The following is a 27,344-nucleotide window of genomic DNA, read 5'->3' on the forward strand; positions in this document are numbered from 1 at the left end:
ACATCTCATGCACACACCCCCAACCACAAACACCTGGCCCCCACATGAAAATAGCCACTGAAGAACAATTCAAGGATTCAACAGCAATAACAAGTTCTGATAATGCATTTTCCTGCTCCTTCACACTGCCCTTCTCTATTGGAGAGCCACTCTACACTCTCTGCACACCAGAGCAAAGGGAAGCTCACCATCCATAAGTTCTTCCCACAGATATTATATTTCCATTGAGAATAAAAAAAAAAAGTAGAAAACATAGTGATCATTATTTGTTTATTTGAATAAATAGTACAACTGTCAAAAACCATGCTTAAACACTCCTGCTGTGAATTTTAGCAAACATAGCATTGCATTGTAACTTGCTTACAGTACACAACTCTTATCACTAAGATGGTTGTCTCCAACATATGACAAGTCCAGAATTTCATCTGCGAGGCTGGTTTTTAGTAGTTAGAAATCCAGAGTAAACACTGTTAAAAACAGTAGAAAAGAGTCTTAAAAAACACATTAATACTGAAAGCACTGGGGTGTGGGGAAGAGGAGTAAGAAATCCTATACGGTTTAAATTGATTTTAAAAAATTTGCCACTGTCTATTTTTCATCTTGAAAAACAGAATGCAGCCGAGGACTATCTGAGCTTTTTCAGTGGTAATACAGTTCACTGTAACTGAGTGTGTCAAGTAAATGCACCTAAAAGTCAAGTTGTATGGACTGGAAAAGACAGACATTCATTAAGTACTTACAAATGTAGGAGCTTTAATGCTGCAGAGCATTAAGCATTCCAGATGAACTCAACAGGATTCAGACTGGTATTCATGTAAAAAACCCCAGTAACAAAAAGATATTATGAACAACATTTTTAACACTGACACAACTTTTTCTGAGGCAAAGAATTATGGTACATGTGTCACAGAAAGACATGACAAAAGCAGGTGTTCAGAGAAGCTTTACCTACATGGCTCCTCCTGAAAACTGGGCTCACTGGGATAAAGCCACACTTCAGTTCAATCTGCCCTGCTCACAAATCTGGTTAACAATAAATACAGTGTCTACAGAACAGTGAGCTGGCCAGACAGCCAGGAGCCAAGGAATGAAAAAAGTATTTTCCCTGTGCAACATCTACCAACAAACAAGACCACAACAGAACGGGCTTTGACTCCTGATCCAGGGAGCACTTCTGGCTGACAGGGATATTAACAGAAGGAATGCTAAAGGAGACCCATGGCTGTAGCAAGGGGAACAGAAACATAGAATTCAACAAAAAAGACACACTTTTAAAACCTATCATAACCTGCTCACCTCTGCTTATGTGCCCTGATGACGCCAGCTCTATGATCCCAGCTAGGAAACAGCCATCCCCCTTTCTAAAAAGCCAAAACACCCTCACCCACCTCTTCTTTTTATCTTCTGTTTGCTTTTTATATTAATACTGCTCACAATTTTAAAAACTTATACTCTCTGGAGGTCTTCCCCAGCAACTCAGAGAATATAAACAGAGCTGGCACCTCCACATCACCTGAAGGAAGGAGGATGGAATAACAACTCTTTAACAGACTTGCTTCCTGCAAATAAACCTGCATTAAACTAAAAGTCTAAGAGACCTTTCAGCTCAGTGACCTTCCAGCCTTGTGATACCTTTATTTCTCAGCACAAAAGTTAGACCAATTTCCTTCACCTGCCAGGAGAGCTGTCCACCAGGCCTTAGCACCTCTCCTGGTGCAAGTCTCCTCTGTTGGTGCTGTGGTAGAGTTTAGTGGCCCCATCTGAACTGCACATCCTTGTTTCAGGCTCAGTATAAACAGTGAGAGGTCAGCTCCTTCCTAAAGCACAGGCCTGCAAAGATTTCGCAGAGAGCCTTGCAGAGCAGAGGAGATCTGAATTTTTCATGCAAAAAAAGGGCAACTTCCTTCCATCTTTCTTTTTTTTTAGAGGGATGAGGGGAGGTGATCCAAGTAATCCAAATACTAGAACTCAGAACCAAAAATACAAAGCAAAGAAGCAGAAGCTCATTTCTCTCCCTCTGAGATGAAAAACTGTTTGAGAAGGGAAGGAGAAAATCCCAATTGTAAAATTATACCATTAAAATAGTATGTTTCTTCTTGAATCTAAACTCAAAGGCAAATAATATCTGCTGTAAAAATTTGATATTTAGGGAAAGACAACGCCGACGTACAACAGGACTCAAGTGAGCCCACGGAGCAGAGCAATTGCACCTGCTCTCCTTCAGGGCACTCTGCCTAGTGTTTCAGCCAAAGGAATGGATGACCATAAAACAAAACTTGCGGCTGTGATACATAAAGGGAACAATCAAATCCCTCTTCTGTGTGCTCAAAGGAAAAGGGTGATATTGAATGCATATTCCACATATTACTTACTCTGGAAATGCCAATCCCATTTCCTCCACAAAGCTCTCCTCAAAAAATCCTCATACACTCAGATGGCTCCTGTTCTAGCACATTCCCTCTGTTAGTTTCAGAAAGGACAGGGGAAAGTGCACCAATCCAGCCTGTGCTTGTGTGACCAGCTCTGGACCAACCTGACTGAAGCTGAAGGGTGACAGTGGCCCTAGCAACCAAATTTTCTCTAGGAAAAGAGATTAAATAAAAAATAGACACCAAAATATTAGTTGGTCATCCCATTGCAAGACTTGTTCTCTGTAAACACTGAACGGAAGTAACACTGAGTAGAAAGAGGTGAACACAAAAACTGAAGCTTTTGCCATTAGCTTCAGACAGTGCCTGTCAGCCAACCCACCCAACAGAACACACAAACCCTTATTTAATAGAAAAGGCTCAGGTTCTAAATAAATTGCAATGGTGATTTTCTATTGTTAACACTCTAAGCCTGGAAAATCATCAAATGCCATTTGCAACCAAAGAGTATGCAAAAGAGTCTTCTGCAAAAGCAAAGAATCTTGAGCCGTGAGGAAAGCCTCATGTTTTCCCTGTTTATTAAAGTAGTTGGTGGTATATTTCCTTTCTCAAAAGAACATTTGTGGGTTATAGCAAACAACAGATTCAAAAGTGTGAAATATCTACACATTTTCAAGTGACCTAGAGAATACACATGCATCATTTTTAGTGGGATTGTCTTACAAACAGCTACAGAGGGAACACATCAGCTGTACGAAGAATGCATGAAGTACATAGCATAAGGCACAATGGGAGCATGCAGAGAGTGTGTTTATTGTAACTTCTGCCTGGGGAGGTTGAAGGATGAAGAGACCTCAGCAGCTTCCAGGATCACTCAACGTTCTTGTACTTGGTGAAAAGGTTGTACAGAACCCTGAGGGTAGATTTCAGGTCCAAGTTGACAACATCTGTGGAAGAAAAGGAGAAATCCTTAATTTACATTGTGTTTTCCTCATTTGTCCTGACAGGAACAGAAGTCCCCACTTCTCTGAGCTGATGGAATTGTGAATTAAAAAAAAATCCACAGAGTTCTGATCTCCCCAAGCCTTTTAAATGTCCTGCACAATTTGCCTCAAAACAGCTTAACAATGATAGGGTCACAGCTAACTTTCCTCTGGGAAACAGGAAGGTAATTCCCTTCCCCAGCTAAAACTGGCTACAGAGAAAGTCTGCTTCTGTCAGAGACCTGGGATAAAGGCTTTGGGAAATACTCCTGATAACTTCCCAGGCCACAGAAGCAGTGAACAAGCAGTCGCACACATCCTGAGGTACTGAACCACATCCACAGCTCTGCAATGATATGGTCCATGAATTAACAAAGCCTGAATCCTTAGCAGACTCCAAGCTTTTTGTTATTTAATAAGCCTTCTTATGCTCGGCCAGGGAACAGGTCAGGAATAACTCTCAAGAAAAAGCTTCCCTGTTAGCACCTCTTCACCTATACTACAATAAAAATACCAAGAATGCAGGGATTCTGGGGGGAGGCACAGGACAGAGAAGGCTGAAGAGGCAGAAAGAAAGTTTGGATATAATATGTCAGAAATTAGTAGGAAGCAGCAAAAAATACACAGTGACCAATATATATGGAAGCAGAAGTGAGGAAGAACAGACAATTTAAAAATCATCAGAAGTCCTAGGAAGACAGCAAACTTGTTAACAGAGCAAGCAAACTTCTTAACAGACCAAGCACAATTAACGTCCAAGGGAAACCTCCCCCATTCTCTGCTTTGAAGACTCATTGCCAGGACCTCTCCACCCTTACCTCCCTCCCCACACTAGATACCACTCTAACCTCCACACTTCATCTGGTATTTTCAATAATCTCTCAAATATTCTTTCTACCCTTTTTGCCTGTATTATTTTACATATTTCATGTATGATTTTCAGTTCACATTTGCAGAAGAATCTTCTCCTGCCCCAAAGAAAGATCCTAATTGCTGTGAAGTCATGCATCCTGAAAAAAGAAATGTCCTATCAGGAAAACTGAAATACAAAACTTCTCATTTTTCCAGGTATCATAAAAAGTTGATACCCAAATTAAAACAAGCCAACCCAAATTAAAACACAAGCTTAATACTGAACGTTTTCTTATTTTTCTTTTTTTCTATCTTCCAGTGGTTAAAATTCCATCTCCATTCCTTGACAATGCGGACCAATGGTTAGCAACCACTGCTGCAAAAGTTATACTGTAATTCCAGTTTACCATTTTCCTAACTTTCAGACCTTATTATGTCTTTGACTGCTGCATTAGACTACAGAGTGTGCAGCGCATCCTCCCTGTGTGGGCAACTGCAGTGTTCCTTATTGATCAGTGTCTAACAAGTATTTCCAAGAATAAACATATTCTCAGCCTCCTACTTCTTATAATAAGATAAAACATGCACAGCTATAACATTACCAAGAGCAACAACTAATAAAATGTTAAATGAAAATGGCCATACACTCTAAAATTACTTTAAAATATTCCATTAATTTAAAACTCACAGTCCATAACAACCTCATTTAGAGGATACGAAATTAATCCACTAGAACATAGTTCTGCTGCAATAACTCAGCACCAAGTTCTGCTGCTGGCCCAATCCACTGAATTGGGCTGGAAGAACAGAGAAGAGGAGATGACCTGTATGGTCCTATTTTTGTTTACACCTGTACACAGACACACTACAATATTTAAGAAGACCTATTTCTTGCAAGCACTGCAGAAAGCATGGGCTACAGGGATAAAAATGATGTTCTGCTCTAGACAACGTTTTTCCTTAAATCCTACAAGTAATCAAACTGGATGGACAGCCAGGCCCACCACCTCAAATCCTGGGGGCACTTTCGGAAATCTCACATCAGATAAGACATTGAGGGGCTAGAGTGGGTCCAGAGAAGGGAACAGAGCTGAGGAAGGATTTGGAGCACCAGGAGCAGCTGAGGGAGCTGGGGGGGCTCAGCCTGGAGAAAAGGAGGCCCAGGGGGGCCCTTCTGGCTCTGCACAACTCCCTGACAGGAGGGGACACCGAGGGAGGGGTCAGGCTCTGCTCTCAAGAAACAAGGGACAGGATGAGAGGAAACGGCCTTAAGTTGTATCAGGGCAGGTTTCCCCAACTGGGTATTGGGAACATTTCTCCAGCAAAAGGGTTGTCAAGCATCAAAACAGGCTGCCCAGGGAACTGGTGCAGTTCCCATCCCTGGAGGAATTCAGAAGCTGTTATGGCAGTTGGGGATGTGGCTTAGTGGTGAACACAATGGTTCCGGGTTCGTGCTTGAATTCAATGGTCTTAGAGGTCTTTTCCAATTCTATGATTCTAATCCAAGAGGCATTTACTATCCAATTCATGGTAAAGGGTGTGATTCACCTGACAGGCTTCCCAGCCTATTGATGATCAAACAATGGATCAGAGTGTGGCATTAACAGAGCATAACTATACACAGAATTCCTCGGCAGAGCTTCAGATTCTCTGTCAAAATGAATTACTGTTCAGTGAAACACATATTGCAATACATGACTGGCAAAATCTTACAAATGACACTAGATGACAAGCCATTCCCAAGATGTGACTGTCCTCTCCAAGGGAGCAGTTTTTCAGGAGCCACAGTCAGTTTCACAGATACCACATGAGCACACTTACTCAAACAGCTGGGAACTGATGCCAGAAATGGCCATACACAGAGAAGAGGAAGGAAAACACACAAGAGATGGTACATCTTGCAGCAGCAAAAAGCAAAAAAGGAATGTTGTATGAGCTAATTTGACTCTCCAGCTTATATTAATTACATTTTCAATCAGTAAAACACTTAAAAGCATATTTTGCTCAGTATTGAATCTCGACAAGCAAGACCTGCTATAGTGTTTTACCATTCATGATAGCATAAGAATGTAAGAAAGCCTTATGAAAAGGTAACCTCTTCTGATTTTCATCATTCTTTTCAGCATTTTCAACATTCTTCAGGAGCACTTTTCATCGCCCAATTTACAACAAAGTACTGACAGTATGTATAAGCCATTTAATACTGTCTTTTGCCCTTTCCCCCCTCTACAACCATCTCCACTGTTTGTTAATCTATTTACTATCACCATTTTTTCTCATTTTAAGTCTGAACAAATGTTTTTGGGGGGGGTTCCTCATTTTCCTTTGTTATGCAGAAGTTTGTAATACATACATAGTCTGTAACATCAGGAATAAAAGTTGCTCATTTAGCAGTCAAAGTTTTAATTCCTCTTTTTATCCCTAGTGCAAGGAACAATGCAGACCTCATCAATAATTAATTTTAAAGTTCAGAGACTTAAAGGGAAAACCTGGGTTTTACACTTTTTAGTTCTGACCCCTACATCCACATAAATCAAGAAGATTGTTTGCTACTGGTTCTCCTAAAAAAAACGTTAAAGCCTTCCTGTTATACGTCACTGAAATCCAACCACAGGAGTCCAGACTACCACCAGCTCCAAGAACTACAAGAATTAGACCATGAAAAGCTTTCTGCTTGCACTGTTATTGAAAACACCTGCTGAATTTATCATGTAGCACAGAACGGCTCTTAAATGACTCACTAAAGCTCCACTTGGACACCTCAGTGAATCTGCTCCAGACAAGAAGCATAGGTAGGATATACCCAAGGCATAGACAGTGAACCCTTTGGAAAACCCTCAGGGGGCCCATTCACAGCTCCACTTTGTGGTACTATTGCTACTCTGAGTGGAATTGCACTTGAAATACACCTGCTCTGATGAGTTTATACACAGTTTAAAGCCACGTGGCACGTCCATACCTTCAGGGCGAGCTTTTGGCTTCTTCAGGCCTCCATCTTGCATCAGCTCAAAAGCAAAAGAAACATTGTGCACCTGAACGACATAAAGGGTTTAGAATCGCAGAGTTATATAGGCATCAAAAGCCTTTAATAAAAATTTTTAGATGCTTTATTCTCTCTGTACTTGATAATTCTATTTAAATCAATACTAAACATTTACATGATGAAGCATAGCAGAACCATAAAGTGCTTGGTGACAGCAGTTCCTGGGCAGGCTGTGCAGAGAATCTGCAAAATAAGCTAAGCACAACTGTACATAAAGAGTTTCTGAACAAGCCCCCAGAGATCACACAGGAGCACAAATCCAGAGGAAAGAAAATGGACAAAAAGTGAAAGTGAAAGAAAGTAGATGTCTTCATTTAATCTCTCCTTTGAAGAACAAAAGTTACAATTTAAAGAGATCTGCATAGCAGATTTCTTGTCCATGCTTACTGAAATTTAGACAAGGTAATTAACATTATGAATTCTGTGCAGTTTTGTCACTGCACATGACAGTTCTGGAGAGACAAAGTTTACCACTCAGGACTTCATTATTAATCTCTTTTACCTGCTGCAGTTCTTCCTCATTCATTGTGACAAAACCAATCACTTTCAACACAGTATTCCCCCCCCCCCCCCCAAAACCACAGAGCCTACCTCTCCTTCTTTAATTTACAAATCTCATTCCTCAAGGCTAAGTCTCCACAGAAAACCACACTGTGACTTCTGGAATATTGGGTAATCTTTATGAATTCCAACCATTAATAATAAAATTGTAACCAAAGAGATGCTGGCTGCAACTCAGCACCCTGCATTTCTACAAGAGCAAAAATTGAAGATAATAGGACAAAGAAGCAAGAGAAAGCTATAAAGTACATGTGAGATGTAGTAGAGAACCATCCTTCCCAGAGATATACCTTTGCTGAGGGGCTGACAGCAACAACGTCTGCGGGAGCTGTTACGAAAACCCCATTTTAAACAGCACACACAAAGCGTTCCATCTTTTAACTTTAGCCAATGCTTCCACTTTTGACCTAGCCCACTCCTGCTGCAGCTCAGCCAACACAAAACTTGTCCTCTGCCCTGCAGAACCTAGAAGAATGAAAAGCAGGGGGCACCTGCAGGACTGCAGCAGGACCAGACTCAGGGTATTCTGATATACCATCACCAAATATACACAGATGCATGTGCAGGTCTGGGAACAATTGCAGACAGAGACAAACTTTTGATTGTGACATTAAAACACAGCCTAAACACTTTTCTCATTGTGAGCACAAGGAGAGACACAGGACAATGGAGCAAGTGTGGGGCTGAGGGCAAGAGATCTACATGCAAGAACACTTCAGGCAGTACTGCAATCTAAAAAATTACTTTGGTTATGCAAAGTACTATACAGTACAGAGCACTCACTATTGTATTTATTCACCCTGGATATTTGTAAGCTTTATGTGTTGTCTGATGCCAGGAACAGACTACCTTTCTTCCTTAACTATGAGGAATTTACCCATTTATTTCACAATTTTTAATGGTTTTAACCATCAAGTGCCACAGCCTCTTTGCTAGATCTCCAGAAGAAAATATACCAGCTTCTCTTTCATCTGGCACAAGGAGAAAAGATAAAACAATTGGAAAAAAAAACATGTGATAAGAATGTAGAAAGAAAATAACCTGGAGTTTCTACCCACCTTTTGATCAAAACTTTCAGGTGTTAAGTAGAAGTTGTGAAGAGGAACAAAATAGTCCTCAAGGAGACCCATGAGCAAAACCAAGTAAACACCATCTGCAAACTAAAGAGAAATATGAGGAGAAAGCATGTGTTTGTAAATCAGCATTCATAAACTCATAAACAAGAAGAAAGAATGCTTGGCCCAAATTATGGTGGGGTTTTTTTTCTGTTTGTTTGGATTTTTTTGCCAGCACAGAAGTGTGAGATGGTTCAGGAGTCTTTTCTTGCTTTCCTCATGTCCATTTAATTTGCTTGAGGAATCCTGCCAACTTCACAGCAGTAGTTAAAAAAACCCCAAGCTTCCTGGGGTCATTTCAACCACAATCCCTCTTAAGTTGCGTGTGTTTAAATCTTTGCCGTTAATCAAAACTTCAAAATAAGTCTCCCCTGTCACAGGTAGGAAGTTGAATTTAATAAAATAATTTTTTCCCCCAAGTCAAAATAGATTGTTTATGGTTTTAGAAAACACTAAATAAAATCCTACATATTTTCAGCCACCCTATTCGGTGCTCCTACCAGACCAGATGGCTACTGACTGGCTAAGGGGGATAATGTTATGCAGGTCTAAGACTTCCCACTTGTGATCATGATATGGCACATGTGACATCCTCTAAAAAATAAATTCTTGGGTATGGCTAAGGCAACAATTTCTTGTGACAGATCAGATCCAGTTGCCCATTTATTTCAGCAAAGCTGTAAAATAGCAGTGAATGAATGACTGGTATTACACCAAGCCAGGCTCAAATGAATTACCCATACTCCTGGTATAATTTTCTGGTTACTGTGTTTATAATTTTGCTGAGACAATAAGATAACCATCTTTCACAGCCCAGTAAACTCTGGAAAGAAGATCTGCTTCTGCTTAGCCAAGCCATGTCTGAAAATTTGCAATTTACACAGATTACATCCAAGAAGACAAAGCCTCCTACCTGGGTTTCCAACTCTGTTACTTCCAAATTCAGTTTATTCAAGTGTTTGTTCACAAAGGTGATCAGAGACTATTAAAAAAAAAAAAAAACCAGCAGAAACAGCAATGTCAGACACTACACTCAGCGCTGATGTGAAAGGGTTAACATAACCTTTAAAGACATTTTTAGAAACACAATAGGCATGTTTGCTGCCTGCTTTTGCACAAATAAGTACACAGAACTTATTTGTTTGCACCAGATGCCAAAACTCAGCAGATGGTGCTGTTACATGCAGCTTTCCCAACACATGAAGTAAACTTTAGTGGCTGGGAAAATGCTGTGATGACATCGGTGCCTGAAGATGAAGTAAGCAGTAGGTGCATTTACTGTCCCCACTAATTTTTTCAGGTACTTGAAGGAGCCAACAGCACAGTGGTGCACACACAACTCTGTTCCTGGAGGGATGTGTGCAGTCAGCACACAGATTACAGCCAGGATGTAGCCCAGGTCTGGGGTTTCTATTCCAGATGCAAACCCTGCCATTACAAAACAGACCTGTGCTAATGGATTGCAGCACAGAGATCTGTCAGCCCACTTACACCAGGGACACAGAGCAGAGTGTTACCACTTTTATTGTGTGGAAAGAGTTAAGTTAATTCTTTGTCCACTTTAAAGGACTTTCCTTAAAGACATTTCAGGCTGGAGAGATAAAAGTCTTCCTGAGACTTCAAAGCATTATTTTAAAAGCATACATCCTTTATTTCACACAAGCGGAAGGGACCATTTACGACACTGATCTTCACCTACTGCTCTCCTAAGCAGCTTAACAGCCAGGCTGGAACTATCTAATGGAACTACATGGAGTCTCTTATATATTTCCCCAAAGCAGCAAGAGCTGGCAGAGAGAGATAAACAGCAACATTACCCCTTTGCTCTAACACAAAGCCATGCCAAAAATATATCTGGATGGACGTGTTGTGCAATGATGTTCAGCCTTAAAAGACAAACCAGGGACCATAGGAATAAGTGTTTAGCACTTGGCCAAAAGCAGCTCTTTTGTAAAAGCTTTACATTCAGCAAACTTCTTTATGGGTGAATCACATTTTAATGTTTGTAAAACATCACCGGGTTTTCACACAGTGATCCTTGGGGATAAACACCCCTTTCACTACTTCAAATTCCTCTTCTGTTATTTGCTGGATGCTTCTAAATATCTTTCTAAAAGCACAAAAAAATGCAATGTGGAAAATAAAGCTAGGATTTTACTTTTTACCTTTTTGACTACGCTGAGCTTGTCTGGTGCGTGATCAAAGAGAGTGTCAAAGGCATCACGCTCTAGTTTGGGGGAAAAAAAATTAAAATCAGAACACCTCCAACATCGCAAGTGTGGGAAGCAGGTTTCCTGTCCAAAACCTAAAGGTTTTTCTCCTCAGAAAGTCATGTAACAGAGACCCAAGCTAAAAGTTAGCACCCTGTTTTGGTGGCTGGCTATATGCTAGAGCAAAATGCCCTGGGAATTTTAGAGGTAACTGAAAATAAACATATTCACTGATTTCCCTTTTCTGCCATTCAAAATTGGTACACAAAATATGTGGGTGAAAGAAAAGTTAAAATGAAACACAAATTCTGACTATACCCCAATCCTAACTTAAACAGCTATGGTTGCGTCCACATTCAGTGGATGTCATTCATTGCACCAAATTCAGACATTAATTTGGTTAATTTAAAATTACTGGTAGTACCCCTGACATCAGTAAAGCCTAGAACTGAACTCAAGTGAATTCTGATTCAGCAGTGCATGAAGAGCAAAGCCTACAGACAGCATAAAGATTTAAATTATGTTTCTACCTTCAAAGCACTGTCTATCAATATCTAATCAAATCTGTTTCCAACATAGCTATTAACAGCTTTTCCATGATCAAATACTTTTTATTTACAGAACACATTTTAATAGTTTTCTACTGTCAAATAAACAAACATATTTATTATCTAAATTCCTGAATGTATCCTGAAGATACATTATTTAGCCCCTATAGCTCCCTGACATTACTAATTTTTCAGTACCTTATTAATATTTAATGTAGATATGCTGCAAGAGGAGAAATTACAGTTTTGACATATTATAATGGGCAAATAAAGAAAATAAATTACTTCTTTTCATCCTTTACAGGAGCATACATCTTAAAATGAGAAATTACTTAGCACCATGAAAAAAAAATAAATGCAAAAAGGGAAATCTCTTGGCAGCAAAGCAAAAGAAATGGGTTTTGTTCAGAAGACCAGACATACAGTTGGTAAGGCCTAAACTTCAAAGTCTAGAAGATACAAAGGAGATAAGATTCTTCATGCAAAGGAATTAGATCTGGTCCTACCCATTATGCTCCACATCTGCATGGAGTAACAAAGCCTGCCCCCACAACACATCCCAACCTCACGGAATTGCTCAACCCATTGTCTTGGTCTGCTGAAAGAAGAAAATGACCAGAGTTCTATGCCTGACAAAACAAACAGAAAAGAAATTCAGAGTTAAGTTTGTTACTTACCAAATCTTCCCATCATCATCCTGCAAGTCAGAGAATTCAAAAACATGAAGTTAGTTCATGAATAATCAGTTTGGGAAGACAAGAGAATGGCCGTAAAAGGAGTTGTCCTTCAATATGCAGAGGGCCAACAACTTGTGCAAACTCAGGGGTCTGAGCACATCACAGAGCAGACCCAACGGGCTGCAGGAATGTCCCCAGCAGAGCACCAGGGAAGTCAGGGAAATCCATTTGAAATGAATGGAAATGCTTAATTACATTTTGGACACAATTATGACTTCTTATCCGTACCTTTTATGATGAAGGGTGAATGACTAAAAGTGCTTGTGTGTGTATTTCCACAAATATAATCTAAACCACACAGCTTACAAGAAGCAAAGCCATCTATCTCACTTTAACCTGTCTTCTCTGAAGAAAACACATTCTATGTGAATATTATGTAAATAAAACTGCCACATATGTATGAAATACATACATAATACATACATAGCCAGTGACATCACCAGACACATGCAGATGTTTATCAGCTGAGAATCAGGCCCTGCTTTGCACGGAGGAATTGGAAAGTATTCAGTGAATGTTGGATCCTGCTGATCACTTAGGTGTACTTGTGTCTGGATATACAACACATTAAGCAGTAACCTCCTAAATACCGTGTAATACTAATTAGCTCCAAAAAATATACCTATAAACACACAGGCAATCTGCAAACATCTTTCTTACTAAAAAATGTCCAAGCCCCAGGCTGCAGATCACATCTTGCAAACCACATCTGGAAGAGAGCATAAGCTCACTGCATTGTTCAAGGGCACAGGAGAGAGGGAGGAATTTTGGCCCACAAACCTGAGCCAGAGCTCTGATCCTACAAAAACCACTATGAGATCTTTAATGTCCACATAGAGACCTTATGATCTCATTTCTGAGCGCTTCCATCTGAAAGATCTTCCCCACTAAGCACCACATGGTGCTTCATTTTATCTTCAAAGCCATGGCAAGCTGAGCCAACTCTACAGGGAGCCAATACACTAATAAACTGAGGGAGGGCTCATTAAAGCCCCTCTCTAGAAAAGCTGCCTTCAGGCCATGTGAAGGAAAACCTCAGCTTTCAGTTGAAGCCAAAATGCATGTCTAGCCTTCTCCTTATAAAAAGGACTGTAAAAACATACAGCAAATTAAGCTGGTACAAGAACTGGAGAGGGAAGAGGTTTATTTGTTTATTTTTGCTGAGCTCTTGTCTCCTTGTAGTTTTAACTGTATCACTTCAGTTTACAGAGCTATGTCGAAGAATTGTCTTTTTTCAAACTAATTCTCCCCCAAAATATCTACATTAGCCCTCCACTTAATAGAGAAAATAGCAATAAGCAGAAATCAGATATATATAGCTACATCCAGTAGGCAGGGGGGAAAAAAGGCTCACAAAAGTCACTTTCAGTTAAAAGCTTCTAAGACACAAGAATTTCCAGAAGACACTTCTCCCTTGTAGCATATTTTCAGAGAACAAGTCATTTCCATATAGTTAAAAAAACACCACATGAAAGGATTTCATTAATTTAGCAAGGATGGGGTATGATTAAACTTCTCTCCCATGCTTAGAAATGGTCTCGCATCCTGCACAGAAGCATTTTGTGCTTACTCTGTCGTGGTCGTCAGCTCCTCTGAAACATGAGTGGTCTGAAGGAGGCCTTCACGTTTCTGGAAAGGAAGATGGAATTAGCAAAGGAGAAGTTCATCAGGGGCTCATTCAGCATCTTTCAGAGCACCAGAGGACAGAACTGGATGAATTCACTAAGTTTCACAGACTAAACAGCTGACACAGGAGGATTCACCCTCAGAACAGTGGCATTGATCAAGCTGACAGCTTGACAGGATGTTTGGGAAATGTGTATTTACACCTGCTGTATTTGCAGCTGTATTTGCAGCTAACTGTCTCACTAACAATCCTCTTCCTCAGATCACAGTCAACATCATGCCTGGAATGCAATTTGGAGTTGGTCAGGCCCACTTTAGATCCCCGCAGGGTAGCTGGTCATGTCAGGATGCCAACCAGCATCTTGGCACATTTGGCAGCTTGACTCTTCTGGGACAAAAATGACACAGATGGCTGTTCCCAGGCAAGGGCTCCAGAGTGCTGGCACAGCTCTCCTAGAGCAGGCATGGCCACTGGGGCCACTGCCACACACCTGACAGGGACACACACATCCTCCAAGGAAACACAGGGAGCACAAAAAACTCAGCTGATGATTTCACAATGAACAGCCCTTCCCTGATACCAGGTTGTCTCTCCTTGGCATAATTTTCTGCATGAATAAGGAGTCTCTGCCCAAGAGAAATAGCATGTGTTGAGACAGTTTCAAAATACCTCAGAGGGTGGAAGTGCTTTCACCTGCGTGAAAAAACTTGATTAGCATCTCCATGGGTTCCTTTCAAAACTATGCCTGAATGGAGGAATTTCTTTCCTCCCTTCTGTGTGCTCAAAAAGCTGACAGAAAGAGCTCAAATCTCAGCAGCCATCTAGGAACCAGGTCTGTCAGAATGACTTAGGGGAGGGTTAAGGGAAACAACCCCCCCAGGCACAAGCTCTGTACATCTTTACCATCTCAGTCGAACCTCAAGCAAGAACTTATTAGGGAAAACAGCTTTGAGGAGAAGCACATCTTTCCCCAGAAGCAGTTTGAGAAATGAGAATTGAAATCTCAAAACCTGTAGTAGGAGCTCCTGCCCCTCCACTCCCTACTGAAGAAATGAAGGCAGGCAGAGCTGCTGGAAGGGAGGGAGCCTGGCTGGAGGCATAGGGGAAGCTGTAACAGCTCCATGCATGCCAGGGCCCTGGGGTTTGTGCTGCCAGCTGGCCACGTCTTCACAGCCCTCACCTCCCTATCACACTCCTATCTCATCCTGCTCCCCCGAGGAAGGGAGCCATGGGAATGGCATCAGGAGCTTTGGAGGAAAAGCCAGCATGACAGCATGGATGGAAAAATGAGGAGGCATGTAACAGGGCAGTGTTTTCCTGCATACAAAACAATGCTGTCTTTATTCCATCCCACCATGTCTCTGCGTTATTAACACGAGGCTCAGGACGTTCCAGGCATCCTGAACCCCAGGGAGAAGATGGTGTAACCTGTGAACAAAACCTCAGTAAGTGATGACTCATGAGTAATGCTTCCAAGTGCCTGATAAGAAAGAGGAATGGATTCCACCACTGGCTCTGCAGCTGGTAGAAAAGGAAGCACTGGCAGCCCAGCATGCTTCTCTCACAGCAAGCCTAGGTCTCCTGACCTTGCAATCCAAAAGCAAATGTCATTCCTTGATAAAATGTTGATTCCTCTCACCACTGGCACAAGACACATTTATTCTTCATCCTGCCTTGACTCTGACCTTTCAGTCTGCAACTCACACTAAAAGGGAATTACTGTAAAAATACCCCAGATCTCCCAGCAGCACCAAGGTGGGACATGCTAAAATTTTAAGAATGAGGCTGATGCAAACTAAGCATAAAAGATGACAATTCCTGAGCCTTGCAAAAATAACCGATACAGTGAGCCTTAAGGACAATTTTTCCACTTAATTCTGAGAACTTTTTTTGTTTTCCTGAATTAGGGTATTTCTTCACCATGCAAGCTTACATTTAAGAATAGCAGGCAGTCGAGTCAGCTGGAAAATCTCAGTATTTTCAGTCCTCACTGGAAGCACCACCAAAACCAACAGGGTTTCTCTCCTCCCTGCCCTCACTGAGGAGGGCTGGAATGACAGGCACGCGTTGAGAGACATCAGCATTAAAGCATGTATCACCCTAGACTCTTAACTAAGCACTTAGAGTAGCTGCTACAGAATTTAACCAAAAGCCCCACCTGAACCCTTGCTCTGCCAGGACCCTTCTTGAATAACTTAGGCATACATTGCCATGGTTCCCCAGTTTCCTATTTCATACAAAGAAACCAGCAAGAAAACTAATTCTGGAGGTTGATTTCAAAAAGGTTTTCAAGTTGCTTCCAAATAACTGTTTCAGGAACTCTGCTCTTGAGAGGGGCCATGTCAGGGAGGCCATTATGAAATAATAAAAAGGTAAGTGGTTTTCTGCTGAGTTGGCCTTTTAGTTGTTCCACATAATATGGAAAGACAGATAGATAGCTAAAGGTTCTTCCTACCAAGGAAGGTAAAACAGAAAGTCATCTCCAAAATGCTTGTGGGTTTCTGAGCAAACTAACACTGCAGGACCAAAAAAGGACTGTGCATTGTTTGACAGACCCAGATTGAGCTACAGATATTTCTCAGACTCTAAATCAATTATTTTAAATTTAAAAACATATGCAACACCTTAAGAAAGTCTCAGTCTGTCACCTCAAGATGCTAAAGGAAAAGAAGGATTTAATGGAAGGGCAGAATTACCATGGAACTGTGGAGATCTGGCTAAACACCTTCCATGTAGCACAGTACTGTCATAATATTATCACACTTTGTGGATTAGGACACTGAAAGTAAGAGGAAAAAAGAGCCCACAGCAATTACACAAGCTCATAAGGTGCTCTGCATTGCTCTGTGATGGGCTGTGGAAATGCACACATCTTGGCTGAACAGTCACTTGCTAAACCACTTCATTTTCATGGTGTAAGCACAGTCCTTTTGGGGAAGAAGCAACTCAGGGATCTGTACAGTGTGAGGAGAGCTCAACAGGTGGATAAAGATAATCAAAGTCACCCATGGAAATGAGACTTAGCTAGTTTTGAAAATTTCAGTGTAGATGTGCTCCTGTACCATCCTCCCACAGCATCTTGCATGGCTTCCTTGCTGCAGGGTCAGTTCTGAAAGACTTGCACAGAAGTCACTTAAACTGTTTATTTATCCCCTCAAATGTATATCCAAGCAAAAAGAGGCATTTAAATGAAAACCTCTCAGTTAACATCTTATGGTAACTGTGATCTAGTTTGACAGAACCCTGTTCATTGTTGGGATATGTAACAGGAGATCACTTCAAAACAAATTGGTAATAGTGGCAATAACCTTCTTAATAGTAGTTTTCTTGTTCGGATTAGGAACAATATTCACCTCATCACCATTCTGTTTGTCATTAGAATAACAGAGGCTAAACAAAGTCCATTTAAAGAGATTTGTGTTACTCAACCAGCATGTATTTTTAGACTAGATTATGGATGCTAAACAACAAAAATTCAGTTTACCAAACTAGAAGGCAGGTTTTTTTTTTTCCAGAACAAACATGCTCTGTTTCATACTACCCCTCGCTTTCCATTTAAATAAACAAAGATGAAGAGTTGCAAGCTTTTCCTAGCAGGTTAGGGGCTGAGAGAAGCCTCCTCTTGCACAGGGCCAGCTGTGCCCATGCCCCTCTCCAGGACTCCAGGCTCTAGATCCAAGAGCAAGAGCCTCTAGGATTTGACTTAACTCCCACTATACCTGACTCCTTGGGGACACAGGTGTTGCTCTCTCTCCTGCCTAGTTTCTTGTTGGCCTTTACGTCATCCTGTCATCTAGTCTCAAGATCCAGGGACTCTGGTGAACCACATGGAGTAGCCTCTATATCCCTCCAAGAGGAAAAGAAATTAAAACCTTCTCCACAGCCTTCTCTCTGCTGTATTAGTGGATGGTTCTGAAGCTTGAACTAAGGACAAGGAATGGGAGGCTTTATCTCTCTACGTCATATTTTTTTCTGCCTTAGCAGTTATAAAAGACACTTCACTGTACTGGGCAGAAGGACAATTTTCACATCAGGGTGTGAGAGAGCTGCTGACCAGCTTATATTTATATATTCCTCCTTATCTTTCCAAGACAGACAAAAGAAACTAAAAATAAATCAGTCTTGTATTTACATTCATGTTACTTTATAACTAACTCACTGTTCTTAAATTCAAAATCATCGCCTATAGATGATACACACATTTATTATGAACCAGGGAGCATCCATCAATTTCTCATTTTCATCACACCCTGCATGTCTCGAGCATCCAGGAAGGCAACCTGGAAAACACCATTACTTAAATATAAAGCAAAATGAAGCTCATCTATTCAACCACCCTACATCTTGTAAGGGGATCCAGGTTCACAAAACAGGGTGTGGGATCACTTTATCTTCTTCATTCTTGAAAGGAAAGTCACAGCTGGAACAGTAAACAGCACTTGCAGAGTGAGTGCCACAGCAAACAGGAACTTGCAGCGCAGAGTGCCAGCTGGAACACATCTTCCTGGGGTTCAGCAGCTGGGAGAAAAACTGGGTTCCCATGGGAAGCTTTCACTGGGATAGAAGGCAACAAAAAAGAAGAGGTACAGATGCTTGAAAGTAGAGTCTTTGTAGAGGGAAAGGTCAACACAAAGCAGAGAAAGGAATAACCAGAGCAGTATCTAGGGCAGGGGGGAAGCAGTCAGGGTTCCTTAAGTCAGATACCTCCCCCATATCTAAGGAAAGCTAACAAAAACACAGGACTGTGAAAGAAATTATGAAAGTCTATCAGGCCTGCCAAGGAAAACAACGTGTCTAAGTCTGCACATGAAATCACTGGGGAAAAACAACCCTGCTAACAGGCATTCCAGACTGGGGAGATTTTATGTGCTGAAACTCCTTCCTGCGCTGTCGGAACCCAGGACATCCCTCTGGGTGCCCTGGATGGCCAGAGCCGCTGGCAGGGAGCTCTGAGACCCTGGCATGCAGCCAAAGACACACGTGGGGTTTTGATCTTAGCCCATGGAGCAAGTTACTAACTCTGTATGAAGAATTACAAGCCACACACACAAGTTTAGGTATTGTAGTAGAAGTAGTCACGAAGTGAAAGGAAGGATTTTTGAGTGCTGTACACGGGGATTTTAAGCCTTGTACGCAGGGGTCCAGGTTTTGTACATGGGGGTCAAGAGTTTTAAGATGGAGGGATTTGGGTGTGCCCTGTCCTCTTTCTTTCTCCTTCCTAGCCTCCATGTCTTTGGTGATGTTGGCACTCACAGATTGGTTTACAGTAGAAAGTCACTATTCAATATAGATAATAGGCATTGGGGAAAAAGTATAAACATGTAACACGTAATGTATGATATAAAAGATGGCACCAGCCCCCTGGGAGGGCAGTGTGCCTTTGTCTGACCTGCTGAATGGGCCACAGCAGTTCAGGGAGAAGAATCTTTTAGATAACCAACAATAAACAACCTTGAGACCGGACAACAGAGGACTACTGAGTCTTTCTTTGAAAGCACGAGTTGGAGGAGAGACTTTTCAATCTTTCGGGGTCACCCCAATCCGGGGCACGAGACCCCATACTGTGCTGTTTAGGTTTCAATGGCCTCTCTGCAAAAAATGCATGGCAAAAAAAAACTGTACCAGAGTGATGGAAATTACAAACCCAATGCTCCCTTATACAAAATCCCATTGCATGCTTTGAGCTTGCTATTGCAATAACAAATGATGGCCCTAAACCTACTAAAGATGTGCTGTCCTTGGGGTCTCATTTAAGAACATGCAACCCAAAAATGCATTCACAAGCATGGGACTCAAACAAGTGGGACACACGTTTTCTGAATGACAAGAGATGGGAGGCAATGGGTGGCAGCAGCCCAGCACTGCAGAATCCCCTCTGCTCCTCCCTGGAGCTGGTACTCACCCGTACAACCACCACCTGCACAGACACGTGCTCAGGCAGCCGGATGGGAGCTCGGAAATGCATGGCCAAAGCCACCAGAAGGTGCAGGATGGAAATCAAATTCTTGCCATGGATGGCTGCAGGGAACAAGGGAAATAAAGCAAGTGAAGGGACACTGAGGTGTTATTTTAAACAAAACAGCTCTGAGGGAAAAAGGCAGTGAAAAATGCTTTTGGTCAACACAGTCTTTTTATCCTTTTTATCCTCTTTTTCCTGAAATTAGTAAGGCTCACCATGTAACTTCACAGGTAGCAAAGCCTGGATTCAGCCCTTTCTTTATGCATAACTTACAAGTCCCAACCCTCTCTGATCACAGACAGGCAGACCCAACCACGTGCTTTTCATTGCACTGGAGGATAATGGGGAAAAATGCTCTTAGCAGACTTCCTAAGAGATAGCACACTTATTGAGACAGAAAATATAATAAAAGTCCTTACAATCAACATTCCACTTGACTGTCCAGCCATGGGGTCGGAGTAAATCATGGACAGCTTCCAAGACTGTCTGCAACTTCTGCTTCTGACCAATTTCAGATTGTGTCACCTCTGCCACATTCAGTTTATGGTCAGCCAATTTTTCTGCATTTGAAAATCAAACAAAAGAAATAAATAAAAAGGGCAGACAAAACCAGACTAAACTATGTAGAGATAAGCACAGACCACTGGAGTCCACTAGAACTTTTCTAAGAGAATTATTTTCCCTGGAAGAAAAAATAGCTGAAAGTAAAACTTTCACCACAACAGGTCAGTTTCGATAAAAATGTGACAAAACTGGTAAAGTCTAGCTGAACATGCTCATTAATCAGGTGTCAAAATACGTAACAACTTTTAGCAAGACATCAACCTAGCAGCAATATTAATTGTACCTTCCAATTTCTTTCACTGCAGAAAAGCATTTGGCCCAACACAGCCTTCACTGCACAAGGAATCTGCACAGGTGTAAAGGACTTTTTTAAAGCTAGTTTAGGACAATAAATGGGAAATATTTTGTTTGAACATTTACTTCAGCTTGACAAACTTTATTTCAAGTCAGCTGAAGGTATGAATTTAAGCTAAAGCACATTTTGCATCCTCAAACCTTCAAGACTCATATCGCCCAGGATTCACTCAGAAGAACTAATTTAAAAAGTAAGTTGGTACAATCTTGTCATGTTGTTGACATTGTCACATCATAGTTGGTTACTTCAAAAATGAAATAAAACAGGAAAATGTGCAAAATTCCATTATTAAAATTTCAGTTCTGCTTATGTGATATAACTATTTGTGGCCAAAGTCATAGACAACTCGCTCTTCTCTTCCTCTGTGTTGTGGCCCTTGCAAAAGAGGCAGAAGCAAAAATTCTGAAAAAAAGAAAAACCAGGGAGCTGAGGAAGGTGGGGTAGAGTCCTCCAGCCATCAGAACAATGGAAACAGCTCATCTCTGTTCTTGTTCCATACCTATAAATAATGAGGCCAAACTCACTGTGCTGATCTGTCCAGGATGTCAGGACTGGTTGGCCATATTCCAATTATATACTATTCCACTCTCTAAAACAAAAAAACATACTTCACCAAAACTGTTTTCACAAAATGAGATTCTAAAGAATCTGAAGACTCGCTCAGAAATGTTTCAGAGTTGTCAAAATTCCTCATTTTCCAATAATGGAGATATTTCTGCTCTAAAGTTCAAGAGTATGCTTGCTCTGGATGTTTTATCAAGCTGAAGATATCTTCTTTCTTCTGTTTTTTTTTTTAAGTGGCAGCCATACAAAAGTACTCTAGTAACCCAAAGAGAAAAGACTTGGAGGCTATCAACTAACAAAAACTTTGAAACATCTTGAATTTTTCTAGCAACCTAAAGTAGGGATTTTTTTTTAATCAGTATTATTTTATCAAGATTATCAAAACAAGCAAAATAATTTTTCAGTCTCATGTTAGGGCTTCTGCCTATTCTCAGCCCAGGCTACCTATCAGTCAGCAAACAAATTTATTTCCTTTCACACCAACATCATATGTACCAGGCCATTCCAGCTTCTCTGAGTGGCACTGCTTGCACCTTGATAAAATTAACTAAACAAGGAGCTCCACCTCCATCGGTTATTTACTAATATCTTACTTCAAACCACTTCAGCATAAGTCCAGACACAAGCTGCTGTCTTTGATCCTTTTTTTGTGGGGCCTGGCTCTCACTTAAAAGGAATGGTTAACTACTACTTGAAGTTTAATGACCACGCCTTGTTAGTTTTTCCAGGAAGGCGGAGGAGGAAGGCGGAGGAGGAAGGCGGAGGAGGAAGGCACAAAGACACTGCTGAAGAACAGCAGAAGACTGGGGCTGAGCTGTGGTAGCTCCAGGTCAGGGGAGATGCATCTGCTTTCCAGTCAGGGGCCCAAAATGAAGGAAATTAGTAAAAGCTGGTGCAGTAAAAGATCTCAGGCTGCAAGATGTCCAGGTCCATCTTTCCTCCTGTCAGATATGCTAAGTCTGATGATCTACACAGAGAACCATAGAACCATCTGGCAGGCTGGAAGAAACCTTTAGATCACCGAGTCCCAGCACTAACCCAGCACTGCCAAGTCCACTACTAAACCACATCCCCAAATGCAAGACCTGCATGATTTCTGAACACCTGCATGGATGGCGACTCTAACACCATCCTGGGTAGACTGTGCCAAGGCTTAACCACCCTTTCAGTACAAAAATTTTCCCAATATCCAACCTGAACCTCCCCTTGCACAGCTTGAGGCTGTTTCACCCTGTTCCCTGGGAGCAGAACCCAACCCTCCCTGGCTGGCCCCTCCTGTTAGGGAGCTGCGCAGAGACAGAAGGTCCCCCCTGAGCCTCCTTTTCTCCAGGCTGAGCCCCACCAGCTCCCTCAGCCTCTCCTGGTGCTCTAGACCCTTCCCCAGCTCCACAGAGTTATGAAGAACAACTGGATTCAAGCAAATACTCCCCCAGTTAAAACTACCTGTACAATGCTGATCCATACAACATTTGGAGGCTCCTGGCTGCAGGCTAACCCAGAAGTGTTGAAAGTACCCTTGCTTCATTCCTCAAGTTATTATTTTTGAGGAGTTTCAACTACACACAAAGCTAATTATCATTAACTAATCTTAAAAGCTTGTGGATGTACATCAAAACACCTCTCATTTAAGGGGCCTGTGCAGAAAATCCAGCAACCAGTGGAACCAGCAGCACTAGATCCTCCTGCCCCACTGTGACACACACACACCCCCCACAGCCCAGCCCACTCCTGAAAACACATCAGAAGTGAGCTGAGAGCAGTCTGGCTAAGAAAAAGTGTGGATTTACATGGTACTGGAACCCTCAAGTCTCTTTGCTTTCTAAAAGCATCCCCATAAATCATTGGATTATCCTGAGTCTTCTCCACTGTGCTTCCTGCATCAACACACACATTGCAAAGATGGAAGGGGGCTGCAAAATCCCAAATTCTCAACAGAGTGTATCCCCTCATTTCATTCACACAGAGGTGCACATTTTGAGCACGTCTGCTGCCATGCATTCTCTTTTTCTCTTTTCCCCCCGCAAAAGTAATGCTTTTAATCAGGACCTCAAAACAGCTCTCAGCCCTAAAGCTTTGAAAAGCAAAATACACTGACAAAATTTTGGACCACATGGCTTCTGCTTGGCCCCACAAACACAAACCTCTTCACTCCTTTTCTACCCCACATTTCAGCTGCCTGGACTACAGTTAGTCCAGGAAACAGATACCTAAGGCATTATTGGGATTTCCACCCCTCTCAGCAGAGGGCCTGAGGAGAACAGATGGAGAAGCTGAGGCAGCTTTCAGTGACATCAACCATCTCCCTGAGATGTTGAGTTACTGCACAATCCGCAGCTTTGGGAGAGGTTAATTTTGGGCCCTCGCAATCTCTGGCATCACCTTTTCTGATGGGGACTCACCCAGTAACTTTTGCAGCACCTGCCCATCATAAAGGTCCTCTTCAAGCTGTTTCACAATGATTCTCTCCTCCACCAGCACATCATTAATCCAGTCAATTAGAACCTGCAAGCACAGAAAAAGGTGGCAAATGTCTAAAACCAACCAAAATACGTTCCTTTTGTTCAAGGCAGTAATCAGGACTATAAAACAGATGAACTGCAAGCACATTTATGTATTTCCAATTTGCACAGATGAGACCTGAATTTAAAAAAAAAATGGAATAAAAGCATCTGATTGTCCCCTATTGTTTTTAATTCAAGTCTTGACAAGAGAGACAAGGCATTTTTTCCTCAGCTATTGCAGAATACAAAAGTCCAGAATTAAAATCTTGGTCAAATGGGTCTGATAATAATTTTACCATTTTAACAATTCCCGTACACTTACTACCATAACTATGAAAATCATTCAGTCACCTGTAAAACTGGAATGAGCATAAAGAATCTTTAAAAAGAAAAGGAACTGAACTAAGTTTCCCAGGTGCCAAAGACAATTATTTCTTAACAGTTACAGGAAAATAAGCCTTGACTGTTTGAAGCTGGTAGTAGCATTCTCCTCCAATTTACTACTTGGAAATTTAAATTATTTTCACAAAAAAACCCCACAGTTCTGTGGGAAGAGACAAATGTTGGCTCCTGCTACTTCCTAGGTTCCATAAGATATGAGTATTGCCAGTCACAGACGTGAAAAATCCATTGTCGGGAGCCACCTGAAACAATAAGCTTAATTTAAAAATTCTGTAATCTTTAATTTGCATCATACAAAGTTGCCGATTCTTTAAATTCACTTTCTGATTAGACCCCATATTTCTACCTCTTCTTGTTATGATTGCAGTTGTGATGGCTAAGAAGGTTCTGGGGTTTCATTACACAAGAGGTCTTGAAACAAAAGCAAATAAACAAAATATATGCAGGTTTGCAGTGGAAAACACCCACCCTTGGAATCCTAGGGAACAAGAGCATTTGAATATGATGGGCACGAGGACATTCAGCCTGGCTGCTGATGTTCATTCAACCTAAAAACCTCAAATAATCTGGCTGGCCTTAGTGATCATGAAAAGGTTTACAACCCAAACATGAAATACTAATGCTTCGTGTACCTCTTAGCCGTGTCTTTAGTACTTTCAAAGCAATGCTAAAAATACACAGAGCTGAAAGTCAGCTCTAAAAACAGGGGCTGTGTGGAAGTGGCAAGCAAGCTTTAGCTGAGTGATTTGACAAGTGCTCATTTCATAGAAAGCAAGGATCAGCATCAATGCTCACCTACGTAAATCACCCTTGCCCTCTAAACTGTCCAGAAGGATTAAAACCTCAATAATAAAAATTACTCTTCCAAAGATCTGCCTTTGAAAATAAAGGTTTTCTGGTGAGTTATTCACTGTTCAATATCATCAACTTGTGTCAGAAGTGGTCTTCTCTCACACAGGTACAAGAGGGGAGTTGAGTGAAGACATATGGATACACAAGGATGAACTCTGCAGCAGCAGCATCATCACCCCATTGCTCCCCCAGAACAAGTCAGCAGAGGATCACCACAGCTGGAAGCCAATGAAAAGCACAATACTATCTTTCACCTCAAAAACTTCACCAGTTATACAGAAAAATCAGTCCTAGATAACAAGACGTCATCTACAAAGAGATTTTTTAAAGGTGACTGCCTAATTCCATAATTATACAAGCTTGAAACACAAAGATCCATAAAAAATCAACTGAAGAAATCAAAATCATAAAAGGTTTAGGTCTTCTGTGAGATTTACAGAACAGACTTACAAAAATTATCTGAAGCTCAGCAGAAGATATTTAATAATCAGATCCCATTACAGACCCTATAAGAAGAGGTTAGATTTCAAGAACTCCTCAAAAGCTTTGTTAAAGGAAGACTCAGGATGCTAAACTATTTGAAACTATTAATAAACATTTTATTTTATTTGGCCTGTACTGAATGGTATTGAAATCAGAATCTAGAAAATGCCAAGGTATTATAAATAAAAGACTAAAATCTAAGATCCAATATCCCATTTCCAAGAGTGCAGATACACAAGAATCACAGAACAGGGTCTTTAAAAAGGAAAATACATACACTGTGTGCTAATTAAATGTTTCACAAAAATTTAGCACTGAAAAACTTTAAGTAAAAAAACTACAAAAAAGACAAATTAAACAGGTCTAGCCATAATTATTTTATTATTTTAACAGTTTAGTACCCAAATCAAAGAAAGATATCCCAAAGAACATTCTAACTTCTCTACTATTCAGACTACAACTTCAGCTCCACTAGAAAAAATGAGTTTGCAAAGAAAAAAAAAATCTAGGTGGTTTTTTCCCACAGCTGTTGAAGACTGTAAAGTACTGCAACAAACAAAAAAAATCCCAAGCCTTTCTTGATTCCTTGATTACGTCTTAATTAGAAACCTGGAAAAATTTTTCAGCACAGATTTTTTTCTTTTTAACTTTTACAGAGGAAACATCACATTGCTTATTGAAACGATGAAGGTGCAGAAATAGTTTCTGACTTCTCACAGAATGTCAGCTCTCTCCAGTTCTTTGTGATTTCTCCTTCATAAAAATGCAGAAGCAGGAAATATTCAATAACCTGAATATCTCTAAATTTTACAGCCTGACACAGGCACCTTGGTGCTTGGTGGGAAGCAGACGAGAGCTTCTCCTACGCATGAAAAGATGCTTAACCTCGATGTGTCTGGTCTCACACTCCTCTACCCATTCCTTCCTTCCTGTGCTTGTACTTCATACAGTTCAATATTACATTTTGGGCTCATAAAGAGCTGCTTTTCTATAGCCTTCTATAATATTTGGGGCTAGTAGCATGGTTTTAAAAATTTAGTATGATACTCTGATGTCCTCACAACTGTGCCTGGCATTTCCTGCACATCTGCACTCATCTAAGGCACTTTTCAACTGGCCCAAATGCTCAGACACATGCACTTGTAGCTGAAAAAATTCAGAGTTCAAGGGCATAAGGACCCCACAGTCACCACTGCACAGTAGTGGAAAAAATGCAAACCAACTCAAAATACATTAACACATCTAGCACAGTGGGAAAACAGAAAGCCCAGCCACCAAAAACAGCCCAGAAAGAAAACCCTGGCTTCAATGACCCACTTCCCTTCAGCTTCTGGGGAAATCAGGAAGCAGAGATCAAAGGTATGAAACTGGCTTCAGGGCTGAGCATGAAAATTAATAGCAAAAATTCACATTCAGGCCTCAAAGCTAAGCACAAAGCACTGGCATCCTTTAAGCAAGGGAAAGGCTTCTTGTTGCCAAAAGCAGATCAGAGAGCATTTAGGGAGCTTGGTTTCATCTGGTCACACGTGACAAATCACATGTCAAAGCCAAAATGAGGCCACTGTCCTTTCTCTTCACCTCAGTAAAATCTAAAAAAAGCCATAAAACCAGAGATGGGA

The 27,344-nt window shown here is 41.1% G+C and overlaps 1 protein-coding gene across 5 annotated transcripts in view; it reads right to left on the reverse strand.

Moving 5' to 3' along the window:
- Positions 1 to 2,906: 2,906 nt before the first annotated feature.
- The window catches only part of PARVB (parvin beta), a 54,118-nt gene continuing 29,680 nt past the window's right edge, over positions 2,907 to 27,344 (reverse strand). For all 5 annotated transcript variants that reach the window (XM_038154364.1, XM_038154367.1, XM_038154368.1 and 2 more), the window contains exons 4-13: positions 23,887 to 23,989; positions 20,424 to 20,564; positions 19,948 to 20,063; positions 13,989 to 14,047; positions 12,359 to 12,378; positions 11,089 to 11,150; positions 9,837 to 9,905; positions 8,867 to 8,968; positions 7,164 to 7,236; positions 2,907 to 3,316 (exon numbers count right to left, since the gene is read on the reverse strand). In XM_038154364.1, the coding sequence (XP_038010292.1) occupies positions 3,240 to 3,316; positions 7,164 to 7,236; positions 8,867 to 8,968; positions 9,837 to 9,905; positions 11,089 to 11,150; positions 12,359 to 12,378; positions 13,989 to 14,047; positions 19,948 to 20,063; positions 20,424 to 20,564; positions 23,887 to 23,989 (822 nt within the window). In that variant the 3' untranslated portion in view covers positions 2,907 to 3,239. The remainder of the gene's footprint in view (positions 3,317 to 7,163; positions 7,237 to 8,866; positions 8,969 to 9,836; positions 9,906 to 11,088; positions 11,151 to 12,358; positions 12,379 to 13,988; positions 14,048 to 19,947; positions 20,064 to 20,423; positions 20,565 to 23,886; positions 23,990 to 27,344) is intronic.

This window comes from Motacilla alba, chromosome 1A, assembly GCF_015832195.1.
Source record: "Motacilla alba alba isolate MOTALB_02 chromosome 1A, Motacilla_alba_V1.0_pri, whole genome shotgun sequence".
Classification (NCBI taxonomy): Eukaryota; Metazoa; Chordata; class Aves; order Passeriformes; family Motacillidae; genus Motacilla; species Motacilla alba.